We start from the raw sequence: 23,426 nt of genomic DNA, 5'->3' as shown, positions 1-23,426 counted from the left end.
TATTGATCTGTCCACTTAAGAAGCATAAGTGATTGTGAATTAGTGTCACCTGTTTTGGTGCAAATGATTGTGAAAAAAGGGAGGCTGTGATCACAGACAATTGCTCTCTCCTTATCCTCCCTGACAGATTATTCTTTAGTTTGAGTTGAGGATCCAGCTCCTCCAGGGTGGCACATCTCTCTTCTGTTGCAAGAATGTTTGCTGTGCCTCCCAGCACAATCTTAAGAGCATGGAGGAGATACCAGGAGACAAGCTGTTACACAAGGAGAGCTGGACTGTTGCCATAAAAGGGCTTGCTAGTACACGCTACTCCACATGCTTGCATGCATGCTGTGATGAAATCCTCAGAGCCATTGTCAGAACTTTCGCTGGTGCAGTGGGCCCTGGGTTCCTCCTGGTGTAGGACGATGCCCGGCCTCATGTGGCTAGAGTGTATAGGTAGTTCCTGGATGACAAAGGCGTTGATGCCATTAACTGGACCTCACGTTCCCTAGACCTGAATCCAATTGAGAACATCTGGGACATTGTGTATTGGTCCATCTGAAGCTGCCAAATGCCACAGACTGTCCAGGAGCTCACTGGTGCCCTGATCCAGGACGGTGCCCTGGGGTATCTCCTCCCAGATCAACGTCTCATCAGTAGCATGCACAGGACTGCATACAGGCATGTGGGGCCACACTACTCACACTACTGAGTCACATTCTGAGTTAAAGTGATGAAAGTCATGTTTGATCAGCTTGTGATTTCAAATTTCTTTATTTGGATTTTTGGTGTGATTTTGAATCCAGCCCTCAATCCATTGCTGATTTTGGTTTGGTGACATTGCCTCTCAGCAGGACGCATACTTGCTTCATTATAGCCCTGGCAGTGCTGACCTTGTCGGTCTCCACTCCCACAGATTTCTCTTTATGCCAACAAAGGATAATTGCAGCTGTGAAGTAAAGTGTACTTTTGTTGGCCGCGTCTGCATGTAGGGCGGGATGTGCATGCCAGGTTATGGGTCCAGCTGAGAGTCATTGTGGCCTCTCCCCATGGGTCGACGTGGCTGACTCGGGATGCTCTAGCCTACTTCCATTCTGGAAACTCTAATGTAACTTACAGTTGTCTCAGTGGCCAGAAGTGACAGCTTCATCCTTAAGGTTAAATAAATGTTCACTTTTGAAGATTTGTTGTACCCAGCCAACAATTGAAAAACCGTGGACATATACAGTAGCATCAAATATAGGATGAGGGGATGATGATAATAAAAACATTCTGAAAGGAGTTAGTAGGCTAAATTTGCACTTTTACTTTTAATCAGTATGCTTTGCTGATAATTCTTCTTTAATTTTGACTGCAGGATTTATTATGGAATATTTTAACATTCTTGCATAAGACTCCAGGTAAGTATGATAACCATGTGGTGATAATGCTATAATCAGGCAATCCACTTCCTCACAGGGCATTACATAGAGTAGCTCGCAATAATTTTGATGAAATCTTCTCCCACTGGGCTGATATGCATTTGAATGCACTTATGAGAACCCTCACTGACATAGTACCAGTTTAAGCCCACGAGTGACCTTTAAAGGAACCCTAATTCTAATTTTAAGCCCAAAACAAAGTGTTGAGGCCATGTTCAGACAGACAGCAGCGTTGTGTGAAAAAAATAAATAAAAAATGCAGTCCCCCTCTGTGTTAAAGCAGGTTTGAGGTCTGTGGCAAAAAAGTTTAACCTGTCTTAACTTTTGCAGGAATGCAACACAACATCATCCTGCAGGTGCTACGCTGGCCAATTAAATATGTTCATATGCACATTCCCAGTAAATTGCTTAATGAAATAATGAAGCCCTGTATTGCCCTGAGAGAACAACATAAATTAAATGTAACCCAATTTCATTCCGTGGTATAACTTTTACATTTAGCTTTTTGTCCTGTTGACTTCTGTGTTTTAAAAAATGCAGTAACAATGGCGTATTATAATTCAGATGCGTTTAACTTTAGATTGTCTTTCCATATTTTCCCAATGGTCGTGCGATGTCCGAGCCATGAGCCCCTCAGTTTGAGAGCCCCTTGTTTAGAGGCACAGAAGCTGAGACGAGAAGAGCTGAAACCTAGCTAATTGTTGGTTTGGTCCAGTCACTGACAGGAGAGTGCATTTCAGCAGGGGTGAGTGATCTGTATGAGGAAAATACTCTGTGTACTGAAAGAGTAAAATATGTGCTTTAATCTACACAAGCTGCTACATAGATCTCTATTATGAAATGTAAATCTATAACGTATTTTGGCATGTAGCAGGATACTTTTAGGTACCAGGTGTTACTTTGTGACGCTCATAGTTATTTTTGATTGTGTCTTGGTTACTGCTACAGTCAGTGATTGATGGTGTGGTTATTTTTTAATTCCGTGATGTGACCAGTAATGTATTTTCTTCTTGGATTTTTTTGGACTTTAAGTCAGTTGCATGTTGTGTTTTTTGTCATCAGACATACAGGAGAAAGTTTTGGCATCCTTTCCTGCTATTCTGGTGTCGACGGCTGTAACCTGCAATAACTCTGATGTGAATATCTGTTTTGATAGGTGGGGCAGGAGTAAATTGTTCATGACATCGGAAGCCATTAAAGTAATTCGACCAGCTGTCTCCACGCACCATCAAGGTCTCGTTAGAATCATATTATTATATCGATTCAGATGTGTAGCCTGACTCTGCCTTGCTTATGGCTGACAGCCAGGATCCATTTTCTTTCAACAAGAGGGGGGGAACAAGGTGACAGCAGTCTGACAGCCAGAAAAGTAAAAGCAGAAAGCCTGTCAGTTTAAATTTTCAAACTGGCTGGGGATATCTTTTCTTGGAAGGTGAATGAGATGTGCTTTTTGAGCTGTTCTTTTCTTTAATATTTGCCAATTATTATGTGCTACCATAACCCCAGACTCCAATAAAGGAATAGTCCAACATTTTGCGAGCTACTCTTTTTCACTTTCTTTCGAGAAGATTGATACCACTGTCATACTTGTTGGTACAAAGCTAGAGCCAAGAGATGATTACCTCAGCTTAGGATAGGATACAGACTGGAAGCGGGGGCGAGTTTAACAAGGAGTTGCATGCTGTAATTATTTCTTGGTCTGTCACAGTGAATTGTCATTGCAGAGAGTCCAGGAATCACTGGCCCTGCTAAGAAACAGTTGCAACCTGCAATTCCTAAAACTTGGAAGCTGGGTAGATGGATGTGTGAAGAACTATCACAACATAATGTTAAGGTAGGGATGTAAAACATCTGAAAAGAGGTAGGGGATTGAGACAGCACAACCTTGGACTTTATCTTTCTTTTTGTTTAGTATGTTCCAGTATTTTATAAGTGCATTTGAAGGTTATAAATACACCAAACCAAATAATCAATTGTGACATTTTTGAAAATCTACTGATGGTCATGCTGGGAGCTAGTGTTCAGAAAAAACAACATAATCTTATTAGCTGAGCTGAGCCCAATGCACAGGCCAAAACTAATATAATGCTTTTGCTCTTTTGTCCTTTTGCTCTTATAAAGAAGCTGAATTTCTCTCTTCTGTAGCAGATTTACTGCCAGGTCTAATCGCTTTCACCCTGCATTTCCTCCGTGAGGTTCTGTGCTGTAAATAACTACATGTTCTTAGTCAAATTATCAAGCTTCTAAGCTTAAGACATATGATGATACATTAATATTACAGATTAGATGCTTCAGCTACTTATACAAGTAAAAATTATGCTAGCAAAGCAAAATTATTACTTTGTTTTGCATGCATGTCACAATGTGCAATAATTTCAAATAGAGGTCTGGGAAGATTTGTCAGTATAGGATGCATTGTATGTTCTATCTATTTAAAGCACTGTACTTTTAGTACACTCTGAGTCCATAGTGAAAGTAGTCATAATCTTTGACTAAAGCGTGGGTGCCTGCTGGAATTGTGATCCAATGACAGCTAGCTTGCATATTAAAAATATACTCATAACGCTAAAAGGGTCAGAAAAATGCACACAGTATGATGACATAGGTGCAGTACTATACGCTAGCAGAAGCACAGGAAGTTTAGAGGCATGTGCATGCATGACTAAGTCTACACATAATGTCTTTTGTGCTGTTTTTCTTTAGCACTTCTTTAATATGATTGCTTTAATGGTGCAGGTGGAAGAAACATATGCAGCCACCTCTTTCTCTCTGTTCTCTCACTCTGCTCAGGATTTGATTCAGAGTTTAAATATAGCTGCTTAGTTGTGTGGTAGTTTTTGCATTAGCTGTCTCCAAAGCGACCAACTTCTCACTTCCCACTCTCTGCCGCAAACATAAAAGCGGCTGTGCAGAGGAGGTGTCAACATTGCAATCAAAACAACAGTAAATCATATTCTAATCTGATTACTACAGCGAAAAACAGGCAATGTGTTTCATTTAACATATGTACAGTTGTAATAATGGCCCAAAGGCACTTGCTGTCCTGCTGAACCTCTTCTCCTGCTTATATCAAATGATTTCATGGGACTCAGTATTGAGATTTTCCTCCCACTATGCTGATGTAGCAACTTTTGTAGATATTATTATAACCATGGCCAGTAATGATATGTAGTCATTAACTAATTAAAGTTGGTGTATTTTGCGTGTTTAAAGGTCCCATGAAATGTGATCATTACTTCGTTAATGTGATGTACCTTATATTTACTTTTAAAACAAGACACTGGGGCAGGACCTTAGAGTGAGGGATTGGAGTTGGATTAGACAGGACAGGCAGAGAAGATCAACTTGAAAGTCTGAAAGCTTTGTGTCAGTTTGTGCTGAAATTCACTGCTCAAAAAATTAAGGAACACTTAAAGTGACTCAGTAGTGTGTATGTCCCCCATATGCATGTATGCACTCTAGACAACATCTGTGCATGCTTGTGATAAGACTGCGGATGGTGTCCTGGGGGATCTCCCCTCAGACCACTATCGGGATTTGTGAGCTCCTGGACAATTTGTGGTGCTACTTAGCAGTGTCGGATGTCCCGATACATAAGGACCCAGATGTTCTCAATTGAATTTAGGTCTGGGGAACATGAGGGGGCATCAATGGCATCAAGGTTTTTGTCATCCAGAAACTGCCTACACACACTGGCCACAATGCGACAATGCCCGGCCTAATGGGCATTGTCGACGACTGTTATGGATATTCTATCCTGGATGAGCTGGACTACCTGTGCAACCTTAATAGGCTGCAGGTACTGCCTCATACCAGTAGTGACAAGGACTCTAGGGAAACACAAAACTAGAGAACAATCAGTCAGGAAGGACACGGAGAGAGAGCGTTTGACTGCCACTGCCTGCAAAACTATTCCCTTTTAGAGGGCTGTCTTGCTGTTGCCTCTCCAGTGCACCTATTGCAACATTCATTTGCACCAAAACAGGTGACACTGTTCAACAATTGCTTATGCTTCCTAACTGGACAGATTAACATCTCTGAAGTGTAATTGGCATGATGTTATATGATGATTAAGTGATTAAATGAGTTGTTTTGAGCAGTGTAGTAGCAGCCTCTTTCAATTTTTCTATACAAACCAAAAAGCATTTTCACAGAAAGTCTGTTTGAAAGGGCTATCTTCTGAAGGTGAGGTCTTCTTACGCTGAAGTGAAGTGAGCTGAACCCGTATCTTCCCTAAGTAAGATGGTCTACAGATTATTTACCATAGCATAATTAAAAGTTTCTTAGGAATTTGGAAGAATGAGAGCTTCAAAGGATGGACAGTTAAAGCAAAAAAGTGTCTTAAAATGCAGACTTTGAAAGAGGCAGATCCAAAAATGAGACACATGGCAAATATAAAATGCAAAGTAGAAACTGGCAGATTAAAAGTAATGTGGTGATGGCTGAATATCCAATCCATTTATACTGTATATAGCACATTTAATCAGTTCTTCAGTTGTGGCTTGTTCCAAACAGATAGTATTCAAGTTTCAGTCTTATCCACGTCATTTTAACTGGATCTCCTTTTCCCTGTCTCTGTCCCTCTTTCTGTCCTCTTTGCAGATTGAAGACATTGTCGCTCACATCCAGGATGAGACAGAGGGTGTGCCCATCAGAACTGTCAAAAGTTTCATGACCAAAATCCCTAGTGTTGTTACTGGTAAGAAGTAGAGAGAGAGAGATAGAAAGACAACCCTGCAATGCGCAAACATAAACTGCTAAAAGTGAAAAGAGAAAAAGGCAAAAGGGGACCCTGAGGAGACCACATCTGGATCCTCTTTGTGGAACCTTCAGAGTAGGTTGTTCAGGGAAGTTCTCTCCTCGTTCCCCTGATGTAAATCTTGAAATTAGGTGGATTAATGCATCTCAAACAACAATTCCTCCATCCCAAACTACAAACTGTGTAGTTTGTCATTGTCTTCCAAAAGAACCCATTTGAGCGTTTTCTGACCTGACATCTGCAAGGTTAGGTTTCCAGAATGACTCGTACGCTTTCTGATCTGCCACTGTTCTCGTAGACTTCCACACTAAAGAGTTACAGTACATCTGCCTTTGCTCCTGAGAGACAACAGTCATTTTTTCTATGACCTTTAAAAGTCTGTATCAGAAAAATTTAAACATAAGTTGTTTAAACTTGCATGTTTTTGACCCCTCAGTGGCATCACAACAAGCTGTAAACACAATACTGACATAGTATGTGCTTAAAAAGTATTGTGCTGAATGTGTCAGCACACAGTTACCTATTTATACATCGAGCAGAACACGTTAGCTGAAAGATGTTAAAACGCTCTATAATTTTCTGTGGGTTCATCAAAAATATTAAATATTTAGAGCAACTTTGTATTTTAAACAACCAATTCTGTTGTCTTTCTGGTCAGTTTTCTGGATATTCTCATCCCTATTTTACATTTGGTAGGTATCCACTTCCTGTCAACTTGCATAATTGATTAAACTTAATTTTACATGACTGTAATTTCCCAATAATTTCCTAGGAAGTTTCCCAGAAAGTACTATGTACATTGTTACTAATTATCAGGAAACCAGAGACGGTGTTCAGTTGATGGATACAGGTCATATGAACATGCAGAAAAATGTGTACAAGAAAACATAAAATCCAACATATATGGAGAAGAAAGTACAGTAATAAATGGATACTAAATTCATATTTCATATTTACTTGGGTTTAAAGGGAATTTTTCTTCTAAGGAAGTTTCCCCTATATATAGTACCAATGGACATTTTGCTTTCCAGTTAAAGCATAACTGCATAGTTATAACAAGACTGTTTAAATGTAAAATAAAATGTCTACATTTTCAAACAACAATCCCAACGTGATTGATGTCAGTTTACACCATTCAGTTGTAGGGTTATGCAAAGAGGCCAATAGTAATAGTGTTGGATCAACTAGAAGCTAGAATTCCAGCTGAGTCACCCCCTTACACCCAAAACACAACATGTGTTGTGGCTGCATTACTTTCTGGTTCTGTTGAGGCTGCTGCTGTGTTTCTTCAGCAGTGGCTCACTGGAGAATAGCTAAATAGCTGGAAGCAAAGTGGGAGGACAACATATGATTAAGTGTTAGGGGGGGGAAAAAGTGTGTGTGGAAACGGAATGAGTAACGCTGTCCTCCTACTGTGAAGTTGCCCTTAAGCAAGGCAATCAAACTCTGACTTCTTCAGCAGAGAGAAGACTATATGTGCCAATATGTGGAACTGTAATGATGTAAATCACTAGGAAAACATACTCGTAAATAAACAATTAAAAAATAAAAATAAAAACATTATTAGCCAGTTGGACCTGACAGGTAGCGATTGAAGTCAGCCACCTTGCCTGCAGGCTGTAGTTGCTTTGATTGATAATCTAAATTACTTGAACAGGCTGGAGCCACAGTGACAGGCTCTGACACACCCTAAACAAATGATGGAAACAAAGAAAAGCTGTTAATGTTCTTCTTTTCTTTCCCCTCGGTTCTTGCACTTATGGAATATGCATTACCCAATATGCCATAAGCAGAGCAAATCAATAAACACAATTACAACAGCAGCGGATGGATGTGCAGAACAGCAGCTAAAATGTTTGCAGCTGAGTGCTGAGGGCCAGGAAACTAATGAATGATGAAGGATTTAACACCACCTCCCTCGGGACTCAGAGAAAGCAGAGGGGAAGCACAGATGAGACGATACTCTAACAACAACAAAAATCTTTTAGGATACCTATCATGTGAATAACATAAAATTTCATTTCTCTAAATAATGCTCATCTGAGTGCCAGTGGTGCGAGATAATCCCTGCCTTTTTTAAATTGTACCCATCTCCACCACTCCTTCTTTGTGAACATTGTGTAACAGTCATTTGTCTTTTTCTGTCTGACCTGATTCAGGTACAGATATTGTACAGTGGCTGATGAAGAACCTGTCCATCGAGGATCCAGGTAAGTTTTTAAAGAATTGTATAATTGTGCTTCCTTAATGTGGGTGTCAAATATACTTTGAAATTGTTACTGTACAACATAAAATTCAGGGGGGCATTTATCCTTATGTTGAAAACTTACTTGAAATGGGAAAGGGAGGATAACTTTTCAGAAGCCTAAATACTGGTATGTTTGAAATAAATTGAAGATCTTTGCAGGTCGCATTAGCATTTACTCAACCTACAGAAACATTGTCAACAGAAAAAAAAATGGAGAACACAAAATGAGCAGGAAATTGATAACTTTAACAAAAATACTGGCTGGTTTTTGCCATGGATTTGTTGTTTAGTTGCCCTGCCCTGGAGGCATGGTGGTGGGAGAACAGTGTTTATTGTTGTTACAGTAGCCCACAGCCTGGAAACTGAGTCAATCACTGAGTCATCCATGTATATCCCCAGTCAAACTATGTCAGGCCTGAATCCTATAGCTGAAATCCAATTTGAATTCAAAATGTTACAACTGGATATCTAAATATGTGGTAAAGGGTGATAAAATACTTTAAATGTGGCTTTTCTCCATATCTTTAACTTGAGAAACTCGTCATATTCTGAAGATTTTTAGATTTGGCAGCTGCTTCATGTCTTGTTCTAAAATGTCACTTTCTGTGTCTAGTTTTATTTCATTGTCTTGATATTGATACTACTGAGTTATTTACATCCCAGCACACATTGCATCACAGATAATATGTGAAGTGCTGAGGAACCCACTGTGATTTGTACTCCTTGTTCTGGTCTATTCACAGCTGAGGCCATCCACATTGGGAGTCTCATTGCAGCTCAGGGGTACTTCTTCCCGATCTCAGACCACGTCCTCTCCCTCAAAGACGATGGTGCTTTCTACCGCTTTCAGGTGAGGAGGAGTATCAAGTAATAAAGACGCTAAAGTGGCTACATTTAGTATCAATAGATAATGTTCACTCTATATTTAGTTCAAGACTGAAACACAGCGTGCAACCAAGTGAGTTCTGTGAAAATTTGCTTTCAGGTACTTATTGTCTTGGATTGATTGAAAGTGGTAATTGACATTTTGTTGAACCTCTTTGTTGTCACCTGATACTGAATTGTATATCAAATGTTGCCAAGAAAGCCAACACATGGATTTTGAAACATCGTTATTGTTGTCATTACATTTATGAGGTAATTGATGAGAGAATGGAGTTCTGTATTTTATGACAGCGGTATAAACAACTTTCAACAGAAAGACAGATTGGACAATGCCCTCGTTGTGGCAGGGAAAAAATATTGTGGCAACTTTTCTACTTTTAAGAATCACTGACATACCTGTATTAAAGAAATCTTTCTTAGCCACAGTAGCACCATTCCTTTATGTCAGACAGTCCACCCTGTGGTCCAGGCTGAATTATCTCAACAAGTATAAGATGGATTGACATGAAATTTTGTCCAACCATTCATCATCCTCCGAGAATGAAGCCTAATGACTTATCCTCTAGTGCAGGTCAAAGTTTTTACTTATCAAGTGACATCCAGTATCTCTACTCAATGGATCGACACTCAATCTTGTACTAACATTATTGGTTCCCCTACAATGTATCCTAATGTCAATGGTGATCCCCTGACTTTTCATAAAGCGCCATTATGTCAGAAACTCAACAAAATACCTGCTAAATGACATTTCCATCAGCCTCTGCTGTACATTTTAATTAACAATTGTAAGCATTCTAAAACGTTAACTAAGATGGTGAACATGGCAAACATTATACCTGCTAAATATCAGTATGTTAGCGTTGTCATTGTGAGAATGTTAGCAAATGGATGTTAGCATTTAGCTCGAAGCGCTGATGGTGCTGATAGTGTGGCTGGAAACTTGTTAACTCTACAAATGACAGATTTGTATCATTTTTTGAATCTGAGTCATGTAAGATTGCTCAAGGACATTAAAAAGAGCTTGATTAATGGCTAAAATCCACAATTTCTGGGCCTCCACAAGGATACAACTTATGGAATGGGGGTATTTTTGCACTTTTCTGGTAATGACTCTTTATCATAAATGGATTATAGTCGTTTTTTTCTCTCCAATAAATGCAAAGTGCACTGTGCCTTTTTGTAACAGACCTAAGCTCAAACTAATAATTTATTCATCCTGTATTAGTGTGACAGATACTGAAAAGTCCAGTGAGGTTAATCCGATTGTCGGGGCACTTACTTTCATAAAGACCCCAATCATCTGTTTAAGATTACTTGTTTGATTGACTTGTTCTGTTATGGAATTACAACACACCAGCCCTGATCTTGATGACAGAAGGCCCAGTCCGCTTTCTACAGCTGCTTCAGTACTATGTTAGGATCCTGTGACCCTATTAAAAATGAATGATGATCTGTTAAAATATTCATCAAGCGAGCGGGGGAAGCAGGTCTTGGTTCGGACTGGGTAGGCGGCTACCAAAAGCCTGACAGAAAGACATAGTGTAGTGGAGTCGTGCACTAGAATTAGAGTCTCATCAAGGGACAAAAAAGGAAAGAAAAGCAGGCTGACATTTTATTCCTCCATCACCGTTCACAGATAACACAGTGGCGTTAAAGTCACAGATTAATTATGGCAGACTGTTTTATCCTGAATTTCCTAATTAAAAATAGGAAACAATGTTTTCACATTCCTCAGTGGGGAATGGCAAGGCGGCACATGGCGTGATTAGAATGATGTCTGTGTAGCATCTTCCTTCCTATTCACTGAGTCTTGTTGGAGGGCTGAGTCTCCACCAGAGCTGGAGGAGCAGTTTAATTAAACCAGACGGCAGTGCACATTACCGTGCTCTGACCTTGGTTCTCCTCCTTCAAAGTGAAGTGGAAGAGAAAGCGAGAGGGGGGTGGCTGTTTGCCATAGCAGAAAAGCTTCATAAAGATAATCACCATTCATTAGCAATTCATTTTCCAGGCAAATTAGGTGCAAGACAAAGAGAAAAACAGAGAAGGAAAATTCTAACAATTACCACCCTGTAAAATCTCCCCTCGTTGAAACATATAAAGATTGTTTTAAAACTTTGATTCAAAACCCTGCAAGCTATGTCACATAACGATCAGCATCTGTTGCTTTATTTTAGCTGTGGCTTTATTGTTCTGCTTTCCCATTGTTTATTTTTGCAGCTTTCATCACTTCTTGTTTTTATTGTTGTTGCTGCAGTACTCCCACTCCTCTGCAACACCCCAGGATGCCTCTTACTAGTGGAAAATTTTTCGGAGTCAGCTGTTCTGATTCTGTTCAATCCTGATAATAAAAATATTTTGATTGCTCACATAGTGGCGCAAAGCAATCATGTGCACTGCTGTGTCTCAGAGGCAAAACAACAGTCTCATAAAGGTCACCGTCATCACTCCAGTTACAGAAAATACACATTTGCCTGCATAGTTTTGTCTCTTCAGTTTTTCTAGCACAGATTGCACACTTTGAAATTCTAACCGCTGGCTGATCGACAGCTTTGACTCTCACCTTTTCATTTTGTTTTCCCGTCAGGCACCATATTTCTGGCCGTCCAACTGTTGGGAGCCTGAGAACACAGACTATGGTAAGAGTCTTAAAGGGATCCATTGTTATTTGCTTTTCTTTTTTTTTCCTCCCAACAAATTCTTGTGATAAATCCTCCTTTAAAATGTCCTCCCATGTATTTTAAGAAGCAATGCTTGGTCATAAAATTGATTATCTTAACACTACTTTTTTAATGGAATAGTGTTCAAATCAGTGGTGTAGTCCAGTTTTTTGTAGTGAGTATACTGTGATTTTTCCCTCCCAGCCCCATACTCACCTGTCCCAGAGCGACGTCCCATAAGCACCACCACACTCACTAATACATACAGTATGCATGTTATAGAGAGCATTCTGACTGGACTGCATAGGCTATGTGTTATAAACACTGCAAAGACTTTAACAGCCGATGACAGTTACAGCGTCACTTGTGTTGAAAAGTGGTGGGGACATTTTAGGGCTCAGATTAGAGTTGTGTCAAAACAGTTAGCATAGGAAACATGACAATCCAGAATATTGAGGTCACGAGGACAAGACTAGAAGATATGTTAATACCGTTCTTACCGATATTTTTCAGAAGACTTAACAAATGCTTGTCCCCAGTTTAAATGACACCTATGCAGGTGGGGAGAATAGACTGATTTTCATGTTTAATGTTAATCTAAGACAGCCAGTTAGGAGCTGCATGAAGCCTTAGATGTTACATGAATCTGGTTCCTGGAGCATGTTTTATCAGCTGGCAATTTTCAATGCACTTTTAAGAGTGTAAGTTGCAACTATTAACAATAATGGAAAGCTGAGGCTCAGTAGCAGTAAAAACAATGAACATAGGCCTATGTGCAGTTCTATCACCAAAACTTTTTCATTACAGAATATTATTAACAGTGAGGACACAAAAAGTGGTCCACATCATCTCAAGCATAGGCTACTTATCTTCCAAAACCACTGTCAAACTTAGGTTATGTAGCGATCATCCAGGAACTGCTAACGTTACTTCTACTACTGTAGGCCTACACACACACACACACACACACACACACACACACACACACACACACACACACAGCCTCCTGCATTCATTTATCCACCATATTACGTTAGAAAAGTTAACTACTTCTAGATGCTATTCAATATACCAACAATGCTGTTACAGTTCGGTTAATGATCGCGTTAATGATAACGTCTAAGCTGCTTTCACTCACCAGGTTACGTTATGATGGCATCAGCCTCATCTGGCTCGTTTCTGTCGTTTCAGTAACCATAACGTTCGTGTCACCTGCTGCAGCAGCGGTGTCACCACCCGGAGCGGCAGGAGATTCAGCTGCAGGCTTACCAAAACACTGAAAGAGTGTAGTTTGGGTTTGCTCGCGTTTCACATCTCCTTTAGTAAGCTTCGCAACACAGACGGGGTGAATTTATGAATGAACACGTGAAAGTTCTGTCACAAAACGATGTTGTTACGTATCATCTCGCTATTTTGAGTGGGTATACGGAAATCAGTGACCGTTCCTAGTGGGTATACGGCGAAGACTACACCACTGGTTCAAATGGAAATGCTTGTAACCACTGCATGGCAAGTGCTATATCTGTATGGAGTTAGATCAATCTCAGTATTAATGAATGCACACAGAAGGATTAACAAATATTTCCCCATAAAAATACTTTTGAATGCACACAAAAATATTTATTGTAAATATAAAACTAATTCAAAAATAAAAAATAAGGTTCACAAATGTTTTTGTGATACACATTTCTTGTTTAAATAAATGTAATAGAAATCCACAAATATATGTATTTCAAAGTATTTGCAGTTTTCATCAAAAACATATTTGGTTGTTACATTCTTATACAAACGGTTAGGCTGCTTGTCATTTATGCCCTCTGTATTTGATTTTCAATAAAATACCATCACCAGCACCATCTTCAAACAGTCACCTTCCCCCTCTGATACACTGCCACCCCCCCTCTCTGACCGCTCACCTGCACTCATGATCTGTGAAGAGGACGTGAGCCACCTCTTCCAAAGGCAGGAGATCAGGAAGGCTCCTGGCTCTGACGGTGTGTCTCCATCCTGCCTGAAAATCTGTACAGACCAGCTGGCCCCCATCTTCACACATATCTTCAACAGATCACTGGAGCTGTGTGAAGTTCCCTCCTACTTCATACGCTCCACAATCATCCCGGTCCCCAAAAAACCCACCATCTCTGGATTAAATGACTACAGGCCTGTCGCCCTGACATCTGTAGTCATGAAGTCCTTTAAAAGAGTGGTGTTGGCCCACCTGAAGGAAATTACAGGCCCTTTGCTGGACCCCCTACAGTTTGCCTACAGGGCTAACAGGTCAGTGGATGATGCGGTCAACTTGGGAATGCATTATATCCTGCAACACCTCGACTCTCCAGGAACATATGCAAGGATCCAGTTCGTGGACTTCAGCTCAGCGTTCAACACCATCATCCTGAACATCCTCAGCACAAAACTCACCCAGCTCACTGTGCCAGCCTCCACATGTCAGTGGATCACAAACTTCCTGACTGACAGGAGTCAGCAGGCGAGGCTGGGGAACATCACATCCAGCACCCGGACTATCAGCACAGAACTCTCTCTACACCAATGACTACACCTCAAGAGACCCATCTGTCAAACTCCGCCGACACAACGGTCATCGGCCTCATCCGGGACGGTGATGAGTCGACCTACAGACGGGAGGTTGATCAGCTGGCTTTCTGGTGCGGTCAGAACAACCTGGAGCTTAAAACGCTCAAAACTGTGGAGATTGTGGACTTCAGGAAGAGCCCCCCGCTCTGCCCCCCATCACCATACTCAACAGTCCTGTGTCTGTTGTGGAATCCTTCAGGTTTCTGGGATCCACTATATCCCAGGACCTGAAGTGGGAGCCCAACACGGACACAGCTATCATCCAGTCTGTCCTCTGCACTTCCATCACTGTCTGGTTTGGATCTGCCACCAAAAAGGACAGGAGCAGACTACAATGGACAGTCAGGACCGCAGAAAAGATCATCGGTGTCGACCTGGCCTCCATTAAGGACTTATACATTTCCAGAGTCAGGAAACCGGCAGAAAGTTCACTGCCGATCCATCTCATCCCGGACACAATCAGTTCCAGCGTCTCCCCTCTGGTAGGCGCTACAGAGCACTGTACGCCAAAACCAACAGTCTCAGGAACAGTTTCTTCCCACAAGCCATCACTCTGATGAACAGCTGATTTCTGACTCATAGTGTCAGGAACAATTCCTGTGCAATAACCCAGTAACTCTGTCTCTAATCAGCCACCTGTTTACTGACTAACACTTATTTATTCACCATTCTCTATTTCAGAGCTGTTCATACTGTTACATTGTCATATTGTAAATACTGTATACCAAATCCACCTACCTCAGGTCATTACTCCTGCACAAAATACTTTATTCCAGCATCCTTTGCACTATGCTTCATCGCACTGTGTACATGTATGCATGTATATGTACCTGTATATCACATCCACTTCCGACATGTACATAATCCTGCATCCTTTGCACTGTGCTCACTGCAGTATTTGTCAATGTCTATATTGGTTTTTGTTCATGTGTATATTTGTGTTGTCTACACAGAAGTCTGTCTGATTTTATTTTAATTATTGTGATTTTGTATTTTTGTAAGCACATCGTGAGCAATGTAAAATGCAGAATCAAATTCCTCGTATGTGTACACATACCTGGCAATAAAGCTGATTCTGAAATAAAATCATCATTCTGAGTTTGTTGTATAGCATCCCATCATGATCTGAAAATTCAATCTCATGTGGGAATGGTGGACTCTGCCATTAACAATGAAAACAACCATATACAGTGGTAATTACACAATTTAAAGAACCAGACAGAGATTAAAGGCTCAGGAAACCTTTGCAGATGTTTTGAGTTAATTAGCCGATTAGAGCTCTTCTAGGGTCAACATTTATGTATTATAAAGTCTTTATTTTATAATTCTAATACATTTTGAGATACTGTAGTTTTGATTTCCATGAGCTGTAAACTGTAATCAACAAGATTAAAACAAAAAAAGGTTTGAAATATTTCACTTTATGTGTAATGAATCTGAAAGTTTCACTTTTTGAATTAAATCCATGATTTTCTAATTTTTTAAATTTAATATATTTTCATATTTATGATATTCAGAAGCACATAATAATAAAACCTGACCTGGCATTGTGAACACACTATATCCGGTTATACCTGTATTTGAAAACAAATAACATCACACTGAGCTATGTACGGTAGCACTACTTGTACCCTCCGCTGAAGAGAGCAACGTTCAACAGGATTAGTCAATCACCGTTCCACTTCCTTCCCTTCATCCTGTCATGGAGGCAGCCATGGAGTTTAGGGCTCAGCGCCTCTTCACACTCCACCTCCATAATCCCAAAGCAACAGATAGGTGGACAGGCTTCTTCCGAAACTGATTATACTCTCATAATGGGAGGTGAGGAGAGGTGAGGGAGGTACATAGGGGATAAGAGATGCATGGATGAGTGGATGAATGGAGGGAGCAGAATGTGTATACTGATAAATCCCAGTCTTTGATCCTCTCTGTCCCTCTCTCAGCTATCTACCTGTGCAAGCGGACCATGCAGAATAAGACCAGACTGGAGCTGGCAGATTATGAAGCGGTGAGTGCTGGACTTTTTCTCTAAGCTATTACTTCTCATTATTGATCTGTGTGTCAAGCTTCAGACAGAAAAACACAACCTCTTCAGGTCATGTTTCTGTGTCTGTGATAATGAGATCTCAGAACGAAGTATATCTTAAGATTTAATTTGATTTAGTTAATTTTTTTTCCTTGGAGATTTTTGATCATAATGTCTCCGTGTCTGTATCTTCCCCCTCTAACAGGAGAATCTAGCCAGACTGCAGAGAGCCTTTGCCAGGAAGTGGGAGTTTATCTACATGCAAGCTGAGGCCCAGGTCAAGTAAGTGTGCTCTGTTACCACAGAAACACATGAAAGTACAACACACGAGGTGATGTCATTCACACCTAAGGTAAAAGATCAACAATACAGTACAATGTCGGTGTGACCTCCTATACCATGAGTGTTTCTGGAATTACTTACCACATTATCTATCCAGGGTTATCAGGGCACCCTAGCTCTGCTGCTTTATGTTACTGAGGTAGATGATGTGACAAATATTTTTTTTAACAAAGAGTGATAGACCGTATGTTTTTAAACATATGGAAGTTGGAAAATAGAGATAGGAAGGGGGGGAAACGATGGATACCAGCCTTTACCAAAACTCTTTGATTTTTTTTTTAATAATCAACAGTAACATTGAAAGACACAAACACCAGGGCACCTGCATGTTCTTTACACTTTTGAGTGTGCACCTGCAACCCACAGTGTAAAACGCTTTGTTTATTGTGTCAATTGCTTGCAGCGTATGTGACCAACATTTCTAAAAAAGCTGGTGGTCACACAGATATCAAGCATACCACTTGTTCAGGCAGGCAATGAAGTCAAGCTCAGCTCACAATCCCAGCACATCAGCTGATAGCAGCCATTTTAAAGGCAGCCACATCAGCTGACTGCTCAGCTGGTTCCTCTTTTGAGGAATAACTACTCTGTTCTGTACCTTGGGGGTTCTTTACTGCTGCTCTCTGCCTCTGGCTTTTAAAGAAAGCACATGGATGGGCAGAGAGGGGCTTTCCTTGCCTTACGTGTTTTTCCACATAGGCACGTGGAAGGGCAGGGAGGTCCCACAATTATGTTCTTTTGTCCAGGGAACATATCTTGAAATTGCTTTATGGTTAAAATTTGGAGGTGCTCTTCATGAATATGTAAACATCAAGATGTTCACTCAGAGGCCACTTTATTAGGTACACTGTTAACACTTTAGAATACGGTACACAAAACTGAGTTATTAATAAGGAATGAGTGAGGAACGAATCAGGAACAACCTGATGATTGTTAATGAGTTGTTCCTGAATATTTCTGAATAGAGGACTGTATAGTTGATAATGGAGAGTTGCTGGAGAACAGACAGAGATATTATAGCAATGAATTATTATTAGTTTATAAATGTCTGTGAATTGACATACTGACCACTCTCAAGTAAATTGTTACATGGTCTACCACTTGAGGGGGGTCATTATCATGAGGTAAGAAGGATTACTTATCAACTACTCAGTATAATGTACCACTTTACTTGGGAGTGCACAAAAAGAGTTTACTAACTATCTATCTTATCCTTCTGTCTGGAGTCATCTGCCACATCTGATGCTGGCAAAGCTGTATGGTGTATTTCACTCACTGACTGATTTCATCTGCAGGATTGACAGGAAAAAGGATAAAACTGAGAGGAAGATCCTTGACAGCCAGGAGAGAGCCTTCTGGGATGTCCATAGACCTGTAGTAAGCCACTGTCTCTGCATGTTACATTGTAGATGTTTACCTGATCTACCATCCATATACTGGCTCTTTTTTTTTCTCTCTCCACATCTCTCTTGGGTTTACTGTAAAATAAAAGAAATACCAACCTTGACTGTAATATCGTTTTTTTCTAGCCTGGATGTGTTAACACAACAGAGATGGACATCAGGAAATGTAGACGCATGAAGAACCCTCATAGAGTTAAGAAGGTATAAGCTCCAGTGACGTGTGAAGGAAGTGATGCTAATCCTTTTGATGTGAAATTATTTTGAAAATCCTTGTAAGTGAAGGTCTTCCAAGGTTTTGAAATTGAAAAGAAAAGCTCCTTTTTAAAAAATGGTTTTAGAAAACCTTCACTTGGAAAAACAATGTATGTGTCAGTGGACAAAAGTTCATCACTGTTCTTTAAAGAGATTAACTTTCAGGCAAGCAATCATTTTTTAATTACTGAAATTGTATCCCTTTAATTTCACCAACACAGTGCACTGTGGCTTTTCTTGGCAGCTATTTTCATTACTTCTCTGCACTGCAAGAACATAATAACTACGCATTCTATCTCTTTATTAACTCTCGCACTTCTCTCTCATCATGTTCAAATGGTTCAGTCAGTGTATGGTTTGGTGGAGGAGGGAACACAGTCACAGAGTCCGATACATACTCCTTTGCACCACTGCAGGAAAGGCACCAAGGAGGATGTGGAGAAAGAGGTAAAAATCTGTCCAAATCTTGTGCATTGTTGAAAAAACATTCAAACAGTATTTGTCTGCTGCAATTAAACACTGACTCCTACCATCCCCTCTTTCAGATCTTATTCCTGAACACCCAGCTAGATCGTCACTGTATGAAGATGTCTAAAGTTGCTGAAAGGTACAGGAAACCCATGTCTCGGCTGCACTAAAAATACCGCACATTATGAGGAGCATGTCTGATCTTTATCTTTTCAGTCTACACATTATGTTAGCTGAGAAGGAGACACCAGCTTTGCTCATAAAAAGACCGCCTGCCTGCTTTCCCATCTGCTGCACACTCTGTGACCATCTATAATCAAACTTCCCTTTTACTGTATCTGAACTAGAGCAGTGGCAGATGGAGGTAATTTGATTTGGGTATCCCATCTAAACCTTTGCTGGTTTCAATTTGGCATTTAGAAGTAGAGTGTAGGTATAAAAATTCCACAGCATTTGTGCTGTTGTTTTGGTTTGGGGATGAATTGCGTTTACAGTAGGTTGTTGTTGTTTCTCCCTGGATTTTCCTGATTCTCCCCATGAGTTTGGCAATTTAGAATAGGAAGCCAATGGGCAAGGCACAGGCTAACTCATGCCACTCAACATGCATGTCACTCCTATCAGTGTGGCAGCCCATGGAAAAGAGAACAATGAAGGCTGCCTTAACTAACCTAGTACTTTAAAATGGGGTCAAACAACCAGGATTAAATAATTGAAGTGAGATTAAAAGATACAGAAATGCTATATGGGCACTGCAAAAATCTCCATCATATCAAATATTTGTCCATAGTCCTAAAAACCTTTTATTAATATAAGTGGAAAGAAATGTACCATTGCAGTAGGAATATTTCAACCTAAGATTAGAAAATGTAAGGAATACTAGTAATGGACATACTGTACAATTGGTGCATTGGTATCCTTGTGGTTCTTAACAGAAGGATTTCTTTTGTACCCTCGCCTCCATAATGCCCTCTTTGTATGTTACCAGAGGGACCCCTGGTTTGGATCTACAGAATATGACTTAATAAGGATATGAGGAGGGGCTATATTTAGATCTATAGGATAAAACTGTATGAGGATAAAATGAGAGGGTCTATACAAGTGAATGTTCTTGAGCGTTAGAGCCATTAAGAAAAATCTTTTGGATTATTTCATATTCAGTTATATTAATTTTCCTTTATGTGTTTCACTTGGTAATATTTTATGTTTGTCTCAGACAGATGTCATGTGTGTATTTAGCAAATTAACATGTGTAGTTGTGCTCCATTAGTTTGTCCTGTTAAGTCAGAGGTATTCAAGTGCCCGTAAAATGCAGCTAAGTGTAGTAAAAATGAGGTGAGAGCACCTATTGGCACCTGCTGCGGTAAAAAAGGGCAGCCAAGCAGGAAATGGAGCAACAGTTTTCTGACCGTCGTGTATAGCAATTGGAAATTTTGAAGTTACCTGTGTGTAAGTACGTTTGATAGAACACACAGGATTTAGGACTCTGCTGGAGACGTTTATTTTGTAACTTTAGTCTTCTATTTTGTCAAATAAAACACTCACTGGATTGTACAGTTTTGCCCTCTTTGGAAAGCACGAGTAAGAAACTTTATGCCCTGCGTTAGTGGAAAAAGAAGTTCTAAAAGTTGCCACTACATTGAGTATATATTTCCATATACTGTTCTGCTTCCCGGTCATCACAATAAAATCTTGAGTTGAACTAAAGCAGATGCAGTGTTTTTGTCTGTATAATCATCACAGCTGAAGTTAACCCTACACTAGAAATGAGTGTCTACCTTACAACAAGAAACAATACAGCTTGTTGCTGTACTTTGTGAAATTATAGGGGGAATTGTTTGAATACTTGAATCCGGTTGATTTATTTTATTTTTTTATTGTGCTGGCATAATTTTGACTTTCAATTGAATTTAAATTAGACTTAAAGGTGAAGACAAATCCATACCAGATACAGTAAGAGGTGTTGTACAGGGCAGTCAGGGTCCGGCATTCTAACGGTTTAGATGAGAGCAAACTGTCGGTCAAGAAGATAATGGCAAAAGATGCTGCAAGGTGGGGATAGGGGTTATGGTTGGCATGACACAACCTCAAAGCAAATATTGTAAGCTTAACAAATGTTAGATATGTTGCGGGGTTATTGCATTAAGCTGTACAGACATTCTTGTTACTTTTGTCCACATTCCCTATAGTGCAAGAGCGACACGGAGAATTATGTATGCATGGGTGTGTTTCTAGTCCCTGTCGCTCCAGTGTGGCAGACACATTCCTGTGCTTGCTTGCCCGACAGTCCCATCCTCTGCTCAGTCAGCCAGGACAGCCATTACTTTCCAGCAGAGCAGAAAACCGTGATTACTGCTGGCTGCTGTGTTAGTCTACCTCCCTGACCCTTTAACCTCCTGACTTCAAGCACTGAGCTGAGTTTAATTGGTGCTCCACAGAGGGGATAGTTCAGGGCATTTATCAAAACACTGCAACAATCAACATGACAAACAGCATCAATCATGTTGGACAATAACATTCAAAACTGTGTTAACTACTGGTGGGAAGTCACGTCCTAATATGGGTCCAGTGTCCAGTTTGTTGATTCTCGGTTTACTTTTACTTTAGTGCCTGAATTGTGGACTATAAAACTCATGCATTCTGTGCATATGTAAATATGTAAAGTCAAAACAACTGAACAGAAGTCCATGCACAAGTACAGACTCATATAAACAAAGTATGAGTGCTAAACGTGGAATTCATGTGAGCTCAGTCGAAAAACTACATTAATAATGTCCTACAGCTGTTTTAGTGCATCTGAGCACAAGCAAAGTAGATATGTAATTATAATACAATAAAGCTGATACATTAGATAGATGCTGGGAAGAATCCCTTACGATGCTGTCAAAGGTGGGCTCTCACAGGATGATGCCTCACTTCCAGTTAGAATTTAATGCTATTTGGGTTCAAGGTTTAATGCTAGGGATGCAAAGGGTCTGATGGTGAGCAAAGATAGTCTTTTACTTGCTGTCTTTCTTGCAACTAAATGTATGCAGAACTCAGAAAGAACTGCATATGAACACCCAAACAGAGCTCAGGTTGTTCATGCTGTCGCTGTCCTTGGTCCTGATTCCCTTCTTCCTTTCTTGCCTTATGCATGGCTGTTATATGCTGTACTCTGCAGTGGTGGAGGATGTATCCAGATCCTTTTAGTACACTGCTCAAAAAAATAAAGGGAACACTTAAACAACACAATGTAACTCCAAGTCAATCACACTCCTGTGAAATCAAACTGTCCACTTAGGAAGCAACACTGATTGACAATCAATTTCACATGCTGTTGTGCAAATGGAATAGACAACAGGTGGAAATTATAGGCAGTTAGCAAGACACCCTCAATAAAGGAGTGGTTCTGCAGGATGTGACCACAGACCACTTCTCAGTTCCTATGCTTCCTGGCTGATGTTTTGGTCACTTTTGAATGCTGGCGGTGCTTTCACTCTAGTGGTAGCATGAGACGGAGTCTACCAACCCACACAAGTGGCTCAAGTAGTGCAGCTCATCCAGGATGACACATCAATGCGAGCTGTGGCAAGAAGGTTTGCTGTGTCAGCGTAGTGTCCAGAACACGGAGGCGCTACCAGGAGACAGGCCAGTACATCAGGAGACGTGGAGGAGGCCGTAGGAGGGCAACAACCCAGCAGCAGGACCGCTACCTCCGCCTTTGTGCAAGGAGGAGCAGGAGGAGCACTGCCAGAGCCCTGCAAAATGACCTCCAGCAGGCCACAAATATGCATGTGTCTGCTCAAATGGTCAGAAACAGACTCTATGAGGGTGGTACGAGGGCTCGACGTCCACCGTGCAGGACGTTTGGCATTTGCCAGAGAACACCAAGATTGGCAAATTCACCACTGGCGCCCTGTGCTCCTCACAAATGAAAGCAGGTTCACACTGAGCACATGTGACAGGCGTGACAGAGTCTGAAGACGCTGTGGAGAACGTTCTGCTGCCTGCAACATCCTCCAGCATGACCGGTTTGGCGGTGGGTCAGTAATGGTGTGGGGTGGCATTTCTTTGGGGGGCCGCACAGCCCTCCATGTGCTCGCCAGAGGTAGCCTGACTGCCATTAGGTACTGAGATGAGATCCTCAGACCCCTTGTGAGACCATATGCTGGTGCGGTTGGCCCTGGGTTCCTCCTAATGCAAAATAATGCTAGACCTCATGTGGCTGGAGTGTGTCAGCAGTTCCTGCAAGAGGAAGGCATTGATGCTATGGACCGGCCTGCCCGTTCCCCAGACCTGAATCCAATTGAGCACATCTGGGACATCATGTCTCGCTCCATCCACCAACGCCACGTTGCACCACAGACTGTCCAGGAGTTGGCGGATGCTTTAGTCCAGGTCTGGGAGGA

The 23,426-nt window shown here is 40.8% G+C and overlaps 1 protein-coding gene across 1 annotated transcript in view; it reads left to right on the top strand.

Moving 5' to 3' along the window:
• Positions 1 to 3,189: 3,189 nt before the first annotated feature.
• rgs6 (regulator of G protein signaling 6) overlaps positions 3,190 to 23,426 on the top strand; it is a 32,129-nt gene continuing 11,892 nt past the window's right edge. The window contains exons 1-11 of the mRNA XM_046060067.1: positions 3,190 to 3,237; positions 6,006 to 6,102; positions 8,322 to 8,372; positions 9,154 to 9,260; positions 11,880 to 11,931; positions 16,491 to 16,555; positions 16,779 to 16,855; positions 18,211 to 18,292; positions 18,445 to 18,519; positions 18,916 to 19,017; positions 19,116 to 19,177. Coding sequence (XP_045916023.1) covers positions 3,205 to 3,237; positions 6,006 to 6,102; positions 8,322 to 8,372; positions 9,154 to 9,260; positions 11,880 to 11,931; positions 16,491 to 16,555; positions 16,779 to 16,855; positions 18,211 to 18,292; positions 18,445 to 18,519; positions 18,916 to 19,017; positions 19,116 to 19,177 — 803 coding nt within the window. The 5' untranslated portion in view covers positions 3,190 to 3,204. The remainder of the gene's footprint in view (positions 3,238 to 6,005; positions 6,103 to 8,321; positions 8,373 to 9,153; positions 9,261 to 11,879; positions 11,932 to 16,490; positions 16,556 to 16,778; positions 16,856 to 18,210; positions 18,293 to 18,444; positions 18,520 to 18,915; positions 19,018 to 19,115; positions 19,178 to 23,426) is intronic.

This window comes from Micropterus dolomieu, linkage group LG10 (assembly GCF_021292245.1).
Source record: "Micropterus dolomieu isolate WLL.071019.BEF.003 ecotype Adirondacks linkage group LG10, ASM2129224v1, whole genome shotgun sequence".
NCBI classification, from domain to species: domain Eukaryota; kingdom Metazoa; phylum Chordata; class Actinopteri; order Centrarchiformes; family Centrarchidae; genus Micropterus; species Micropterus dolomieu.
This window is presented reverse-complemented; position numbering and strand designations above follow the sequence as displayed.